The sequence below is a fragment of the Vicia villosa genome, linkage group LG2 (genome assembly GCF_029867415.1).
Source record: "Vicia villosa cultivar HV-30 ecotype Madison, WI linkage group LG2, Vvil1.0, whole genome shotgun sequence".
Classification (NCBI taxonomy): Eukaryota; Viridiplantae; Streptophyta; class Magnoliopsida; order Fabales; family Fabaceae; genus Vicia; species Vicia villosa.
Window position 1 is genome coordinate 174,391,866 of NC_081181.1, and position 9,182 is coordinate 174,401,047.

General features: G+C 34.5%; 1 protein-coding gene across 2 annotated transcripts; it reads right to left on the reverse strand.

The window, feature by feature from the left end:
* Positions 1–1,454: 1,454 nt before the first annotated feature.
* Positions 1,455–8,739, reverse strand: LOC131653019 (ABC transporter C family member 10-like). 2 transcript variants are annotated; one of them, XM_058923048.1, is made up of 11 exons: positions 6,613–8,739; positions 6,186–6,506; positions 6,018–6,104; positions 4,609–5,193; positions 4,363–4,527; positions 3,833–4,127; positions 3,502–3,716; positions 2,859–3,164; positions 2,723–2,786; positions 2,389–2,628; positions 1,456–1,993 (listed from the first exon to the last, which is right to left on the reverse strand). In XM_058923048.1, exons 1-11 carry the CDS (start codon positions 8,635–8,637, stop codon positions 1,881–1,883), a joined length of 4,416 nt encoding a protein of 1,471 aa, XP_058779031.1. In that variant the 5' UTR covers positions 8,638–8,739; the 3' UTR covers positions 1,456–1,880. The 2 variants fall into 2 exon arrangements, with proteins under 2 accessions (XP_058779030.1, XP_058779031.1); XM_058923047.1 differs by having other exon boundaries at positions 1,455–1,993; positions 6,018–6,506.
* Positions 8,740–9,182: the final 443 nt, after the last annotated feature.

The window sequence follows — 9,182 nt, forward strand, 5'->3', positions numbered from 1 at the left end:
AAGTAATATTTTGATGGGTGATCTTCTGGGAAGTTTCTCAGAAAGCGTGTAAGTGAAGACAAAGCATGCTGAAAAGACTCGTATTGGTTTGTGGGGTCAGTCGATAATTTTGAATGCAGTATGGGGCGTTACAGGAGTTAGTGTAGGAATTAAAGAAACTAGTCTGAATCACCAAGAAACCGTGAGGAAACCCCAAAACAAACTAAACAAGGCGGATAACACACCATTGCAGTGAACAAAACACCTACACGAGGGAGTCACCCAACAAAAAGGGGAAGAGAGCTTTCACATTTGAAGAATCGTCTAAATTCTTGGCTATTCAAATAAGCAATACATTAAAGAGCATTAAAATCATGTATAGCTTAAATCTTATAAATTATCATTTCCTCTCAATATTATCCTTTTAAGTTTTGTTTGGGTTGACGGAATCCGATGGAACGAAGCATGAATTGGAATGATACTCTATTGTTCGAATCATTTAAAAACAGATGGAACAAAGTGAAATAGAGTGGATGAATGTCATTCAATTCCATCACTTATCACCATTTTCCCCTCTGATTTATGCGTAATGAGCAACATGCCTTGTTCCATCCTAAAATTTTCAAACAATATAATAGAATATTCATTTTGCTCGCTCCACTCTATTTTGCTTTGTTCATATTATGATACCCAAACATATCCTTAATCTTAATTAAATAAAATTAAATAAAATAGTTCTACATTTTTTTGGCAAGACCAACTTTCCAATTTATAACTTATAAATGCATATGTTTTAAAAAGATAAATTTGATAGTCCTTATTTTTTTCATGAATTTATCATGTTTAAAAAAGATAAATTTGATAGTCCTTATTTTTGTTTCATGAATTTATCTTTTATTTGATTAGTTTATAGTTTATTTTGATATGATAATTCAAATAATTTTATCTCACACTCTTAGTTTTAAAAAATTAAAATTAATTAAATATATACCAACTTATCAGTTATAAATTAACTTATATAATATGGATAACTGCCTTGATTCCAAATTTCGTTATCTCATGTTTCCGCGGCACTGCAACTGCAACGACTACATCGCCGCCGTCACTGCAGCTGACGTCCAACGACGGCCGATATAGCTCCGCCGGTTGATGACGATCCCTTTCACCGGTCACATTATCACGGCATCATCGTTTACGCGTCAAGCCAAGGTCACTCTCTATTTCCCCCTATTATATATATATCTGTGTATGAGTTTTTCAATTTTTTTTCTTCATTTTCTTGCTTATAGCAATACGAATTCGCACATCTATTGTTCAGTTTATCTGTCAAAAATCGATTTAGAAGCACTGTATTTTTGAAGATTCAATGTTGAATAATGGTTAATTTTACGTAATCGTTAAGATCCTAATTCTTAGGTATACAAATGCTAAAACGAATAGAGCGAAAACATGAAAAATGATATCCTCTTTTACTGCTTTGTTAGGTCATTAGGATACTAGTTTCTGATACTAACCAAAATCTAAATGGGAAAGCAAAACTAATATTGACGCTGAAATCCAATCTATATTAGATGAAGTAACCTTGTCACAAACTTACAATATTCAAGTGAAAAAATATAAATATAGGAATAAAGTTATGACTGGAGCACTGCTCTTGAGGAAGGACCAACTCTTTCACTCTATCGCGCCCTCTATTTCCACAAAATTCCAGTCAGCTTGTTTATTTCCTCTTTCATAAACTCACAGACTCTTATTCATGGGTCTAATTGCATTTTTGCTACAATCTCATAGGCCTTGCATTTCATCCTAACAGAACACAATTCATATTCTGCCCACTTTCTTAATTTATTGCTCGTACAAAAGAAAAAAATGAGAGTGAGAGAGAAACAATATTGGTAGCATCAACGCAATTCTGCAGACTGAATATGAGACCAGTATTCCTTAACAAGCTGCCTGAACATCGATTCTTCTCTCTTCATCAAGCTCATTGGCTCATCATACTCCGCCAGTTTTCCTGTAAACACAGTCAGTGACTTGCTTTTCTTTGAAGAAAACAAGTAAATGATATATCATATTCTTCACTTTTTCTTTATCACTTCAAGTGTGAAAATCAAGCGCCACATATTTTATGTGTTATCTTTTAAGTGATATAGAAGGTCGAAATCTTAAATTAAAAAACCTCATTACCCTCTAACTAGGTGAATGTAACCATAGTCCCTTACTCAACAACAAACATGCTTGGTATGTGTCAGATAAACTCGGTTGTTTTTTAGCCTTACCTTGTTTAGGAGTTAGCATCCGATTATGTAACATCAACATAAAAATGGCTAAGGAGCTATCAGTTAGTTTGCATATAATTGTTAAATGAGATAGAGATAGTGAGGGATAGTAACGCTAAAAAAAACTTACCATCATTTATAGCAAGAACCATAGTGCAATCCATCACAGTTGGTATCCTATGTGCTACTGTGATCACCGTACAATCTGCAAACTCAGCCCTAATGGTTTTCTGCACAATCAGGTCAGTAGAATTATCAATTGATGCAGTTGCTTCGTCCAATACTAATATCCTACTTCTCCTCAAAAGTGCACGCCCCAAACAGAATAACTGCCTTTGTCCCATACTCCAATTTGATCCATCTTCAACAACTGGGTAACCATTTTTCACTTGTCATTAATAAGTTGGAAAAAATACACTTCCAGCCAAGCTATAAGCCTATAACAATGAATCTTGGAAATGTACCTGAAGAGTTTAAGCCTTCTTTTTTCCCTTGGATGACTTCTCGCAATTGACACTTCCCAAGAACCTTCATATTGATCAAGAATTAGTCAACATTTTCTATTCAAAGCAAAGGTAAATAAAATTAAGCTTGTTTTACCTCCCATATCTCTTGATCCGTGTGTTGAGATAAAGGGTCCAAGTTAAATCTTACTGTCCCATTAAAAAGGGTAGGATCCTGAGGTATAATCCCAAGACGTGACCTCAAATCATGAAGACCTATAGATGAGATGTCTATGCCATCAACTACAATTTTTCCTTCCGCTGGTTCCACAAGACGAAATAACGCCCCAATAAGAGTGGACTTCCCACTGCCTGTTCTGCCAACAACACCAATCTTGTGACCGGCTTTAAATGTGCATGTGATCCCATGAAGAACAAGTGGTCCGCCATGTCTGTATCGTATCTGGTATGGACAAGATGCTTAAAATTTTTAAAAAGTATAAACAAACATTTTGACCCCCAAATGTGGGAGGCGATGTCACTGTTGTTTCTGAGTATATCAAAATCACAAAAACATCATTGAGTGTGTTTTCTGTTAGTAATTCCGGAGATCTAACTGATCAATAGAAGAAACATTAGAAGACCAAACTAACTAACAAAAGACACATTCAAGGATCAAACTGACTATCAAAAGATATATATATTTTTAATTCTAATACATTAAAGGACTAATGTGATAATGATTCACACATTCAAAAACCAAAATTATTGAATCCAATTTTAGAATTAGAACCAATTACCTTCAAGTCATTTATTTCTATTGTGCCCGAAGCTGGCCAATTCAAAGGAGGGCGATTTCCTTTTACTATTTCTTCGGCCTCACTTTGTATATGCATATATTGGTTTAGCCTCTCTACTGATATTATGTGATTAGCAAGAATGCATTGACTTTGAATTGCAAATACTAAAGCACTGTTTAGTGATAGGCCATAAGATAGAGCCATTCCAATAATTCCTATAATGAAGGATGATGAAATTTAGAAACTTGCAATAAGATGTTAAGTTACTTTTAGGATAATTACAATAATAGTAATAATTACATTTCAGAGATGATAAAGACCAAATTCTCACCTGAGGGGAAAGTTCCAGGGGGCAGCATAACCAGGCAAAGTGTTGTAGCGGCAAGAACAACCGCACTGATTGTTTCTAACCGTTGGATCAACCACTCGTTTGAGGAAAAACTATGAAAAAAAGCACTAGCATTATTATCAATTAGATCAAGGTTCTTCTCAAACGAACGATCTTCCTCTTCAAAAGCCCTTATTGTTACAGCTCCAGCAACAGTTTCGGCTACATGATTTGCTAAAGAGGATTTTGTTGTGCCATTCAACCGCATTACTTCTTTTGCTGAGGCAAAGTAGTATCTCTGCTCGAAACACAAAAGTACACCTTACAATACTTTCTCTCCAACCGAGAATGGTTTAAATTATATAAAAAACTATTAAAATATTTCCCAATATGCTAACAAATGGTTCAAATTTTAATTTAAAACTTGTGCGTATACTTAAAAAAGAATGTCCATTGGTTACTTAAATTTGATTGCTTTCTTAATATTATTTCACTATTGTGCAATACAGTTTAAAAAGGAATTTGTTTATTACCTGGAGGTGAATAGCAAGATAAACCATTGGTATTGCCACTATCAAGACTTGCCATGTGACAACCGCCAAAACTATAAGATTAGAATAAAGAGATATAGTGCCAATAACAGCAAAACTGAGGCTAAATGGAATGTCAAGATCCACAATACTCATATCAGATGTAACCTGAACACAGAAATAACAATTAGAAAATTATTTCTTCTAGTATGTTCCATAGGAAGAAAAATTATCGTTTATTAAACTTACCCTGCTAAGTACCCTTCCCAACGGTGTAGAGTCATAAAATGACATGGGTGCGCGGAAGAGGGAGTTCATCAATTGTGAAAATAAATCTTTTGATGATTGAAGACCCAAAGTAACCACAAGTTGACATCTGATTAACATGAAAACTGATGAAAAAGCACCAATTAGGAAATAAACTAGAACCAATTGCAATGTGCTGACAAGAGGATTTTCAACTTTGGCAGCCATCCATGAGTTTTGCAATATCTGACAAACCATAAAAATAAGGAAGCAAAGGGAAGCCATAGAGAATACTATATAGCCTTTCATCCGATTTAGATATTGTAAGTAAGGCTTCAATCCCATGTCTCCTTCCCCTCTCTCTTCTTGCTGAATTAATTGATTTCCATTTGGTGCTTTATACTGCTTTAACAGGGAAGCTTGCACACTCTTTATGGAAGTTGAATGTCTTTGGGAAAAAGTAACACTCTCGTGCTGGTCAGAACCAGCAGTCTCTTTGTGAGCATTGACAAGGTCATTGAATTCTTTGCTTGAGATCAACAATTGGTGATATGGACCAGCTTGTTGGATTGCCCCATTAGACATCAACTGTAAATAACATAAAATAAATGTCCAACAATAGGTCAAATAAATAACCTGAACGCGTTGAATGCTTTTATATGAGTGAAATTTAAATGTTATCAGGATATGAAGAGTTCACTAGTAAAAGAGGAAGATAAAAGCAAAAAGCCATTAAGAAATATTTAAAGGTAAATAGTTTGTCTTTGGACTTAATACATGTGATGAAATTATGAGATCCTTTATGCTATATAGTTGGCTCTATCCAGTAAGAACAAGCTTGTATTTTATTTTTATTTTCTTCTTAATTTCTGTGCTCCAAATCATTAGTAGGATAAATTCTCTGATGATCTGTCATTAGCAGGATAAATTCTTTGATGATCTATCATACTTTGTTATCAGAAAAGGTGGCTTAAGAAGTATATGTTTGATACAAATGTTTGACACTTTTTCTTGTTATGTACGTGGATCAGGGATGTGTAGGAGAGAGGGAACATGAAGTAGGAAGGATCATGCCATTGCATATATGAAGGCTCGAAGCTTCCATCACTATCAGGTTCAAATTTTTATGATAATATATTTTACAGGGTCATCATTCACATGCGCCAATTATTTCAAAGTTGTTTCAAAATACTAGTAGTGTACAAAAATGTCTATATCATATTAATTCCTTATCATTTCGGGAGGAAATATCTATATATACATTTACTATAAATAGGTAGAATTATGATAAACAAGAATGATAGGGTGGGAAGTAATTTTAAATTAATTAAAATTTTATAATTAATGGTTACATGTAAGCAAAAACAACATGAACAATGACATAACCAATGCCTTAAGATGAATGAGTTTACCAAAATAGAATCAAATGCCGGGAGGAAATCGACTTGATGTGTCACGAGTAAGACTGTTTTCCCTTTGAGTCCTTCCATGATGTATTCCTGCCAAGTTTCAAAGCCAACTTTAGTATAGAAAAAATAATGGTAAACATTTACTAGTATGAGAAGAAAATATCTCATTACATTAAACAAATTTTTGGCAGTATGTGCATCAACAGCGCTAAACGGATCATCCAATAGATATATATCAGCATTTTGATAAAGAGCACGAGCAAGTTGAATTCGCTGCTTTTGTCCTCCACTTAAATTTACTCCTCTCTCGCCTATTTCAGTGAGGTCCCCATAGGGCAACAACTCAAGGTCTTTTGCCAACGAAGACTTTTGAAGTGTTTCTTGGTACCTTTGATCATCCAACTCAGATCCAAATAAAATATTTTCCTGTACCGTGCCTGTTTGTATCCATGCTGCTTGAGAAACATATGCAAACCTCCCATGAACATCAATCTGTAATGTAGAATACAGAATCAGACACCCAAGTTATAAGCAATTAGAGTATCCTACGATTTAGGAGTGTATAATTTGTAGGAGTAAAAAGGGAATAAAAACTTACTGTTCCTTTTGTTTTAGAAACTTCTCCAAGAATTGTTGCTAAGAGGGTTGATTTTCCTGAACCAACTTCTCCACAAATAGCCACCTTTTGGCCATGTATAACCTCCAAATTTATGTCCCTTAGTGTTGGCTTGAACGCATCATCTTCCCATGAAAAATCTGCACATTTTATTGAAATTGTGTTTCTGAGGTTCTCATTGAAGCACCTTTTCTTGAAGTTTTCACTCTGCAGTTCTGGTGCATCAAGGAAATTAATGATCCGAGTAAATGCAACTTTTGCCTGAATGATCGCTGCAATAATATCCGAGATAGTTTGAATTGGTTCTTGAACAAGACGCAAAGTTGCCACAAAAGTGAAAACTTTACTTGCATTCAAAGGAACATTCAAGAAGTAACATGCGAAAAAAGTAGCAGCAGATGCCAATATTAATGAGGTCCAAAGGAAAAATATATTGTATGCTCTTCTTAATTGAACTGCAGATAACAATTTGAGTTCCGCATTTCTTAAGGAATCTACAACATTTTTAAAATGTGTTTCCCATGCATATAGCTTCAGGACTTTCATATTCACCATAGCCTCAGAACTAGCCTTTAATCTCTTATCTTGTACTACCATAAGTTTGTTTTGAAACTTGTGTTGTAACTTCGCTATTGGACCGTTGCAAATCACAGTGAGAAATATGACTGCCAGTGATGCTAGTGTTGCTAGTCCAATTGTGCGGAAAAGAATTACTAAACCAATACCTAACTGGAGGATTGTTGTCCAACTCTGGTGAAACCAGAATGGAAATTCTCCAATTCTATAAGCATCCACTGTCATATAATTCATTATCTCACCTCCGGAATGGATCTGTCTAGCAGAATTGGATAGCCTTAAAATTTTCTTATAAACGGCTGCAGTAAGTAGTGATCTAACTTTCACTCCAACTAGTCTACTGCGGAAATACCATTGTCTTTGTGATAAGGATTCTATGATCTTTATGAAGAAGATTGATATGACTAATACATAGCCTTCATATTTGAAACTTTCATTACCTTCTGCAACCAATATAAATTCATTCAGAAGCAGAGGACCAGAAGATAGAGTGAGTACCTTGAGAAAAGCCAAGAATCCTGTGATCCAAATCTCGCTCTTGTGGCACAAAATTATTGTCCATAAAACCGACGAATTTGTTGACGGTTCATGTTGTTTTTGTTCGTTTAACCTTTCTACAAACGATGAATAACAACTTTCTGAACGGTCCAACTCTCTTAACTTTGGGATATCCTCGTCTAGAAGTGTTTTCTCTCTACCCCTTTTCATCAAAGGATTCAACCACCAAAATGATATATTGCTAAAGAGTCCAGCTTCTGAAAATGGGGTTACAGTGCTTACAGGCTCATCTTCATTGAGTTGGTCATTAAGAGGAGCATAAAGACTTTCACCTATTTCCCTGTCAGCATTGTATGTGTATGTGCATAACAACAGTAATGCTGCTCCTGGAAAAGATAGAACATATAAAGCTGCCTCACGAGACAGTTTGCCGCTGTCAATTGAATCAGACACAAATAGCGCACACAATATACCAGATACAAAGAATGTGAGAACAGAAAACATCCACAACCATGCTGTTGAGAGCTGTTTTATCTGTAGGCTTACAGTTAAACTTACTGATAACCATGTGAGTCCATGAAAGAGTTCTCGGAACCACCCGATAATTGGAAAGGCATTGTGGGTTTTTCTTATCTTTTCCTCTAAAACCCAAATTCCCAAGGATAAATGCAACAAACCAAGAGAGCCATTGGCTATGGCAGAAACTAGCTGTGAGTTTGAATATCTTGTTGTACTCGGAAAGGATCTTGAGTAAGACTTCAAGATTATGATGAATGACAACATGATTAGCAGGAACACATCAAAGCAAGTTACCAAGACATGGTTGATGCATGAGGAAGGATCTTTCAAAAGTTTTAAATCATAACAGAAGGATTTCCCTCCATTATCACCATCACCACAGTGCCCACAAATCATGCTCCAAAAGTCATTCATCTTTACCTTCTCTTTGCTACTCAAAGTCTATCAAAAAGAGAAACAAAAATCATGTATTTCTTATTGAAAACTTTCTCTGATATAGAGTAAACTTGATCTTATACTACTTTATTTGTTCTTTTTATATATATATATATATATATATATATATATATATATATATATATATATATATATATATATATATATATATATATGGGTGTGTGTGTGGGGTACTCTTGCAAAATTATAAAATTCTATGTTAGTATTAAATTTGTTCATGATTAAAATTGTTTTTACATGTTTATCTTTTAAGAGAATTAATTTTTATTCCCCCACTTGACAAATTAACAGGATTTAAATAAATTGATAGTAGTATTAAATTTATTGGTGATTGCAGAAAAAGAAAAATAAGATAAAATAAATAAATATACCGACCGATCACCAGGCTGGTTTTGCAGTTGACACATTGTAAACTGTCTAATGATTCACATACGTGTCCCTAACCATTCATGTTCAGAAATGTTTCCCTATATATGACACAGCTATTAATAATTCTTGTAAAT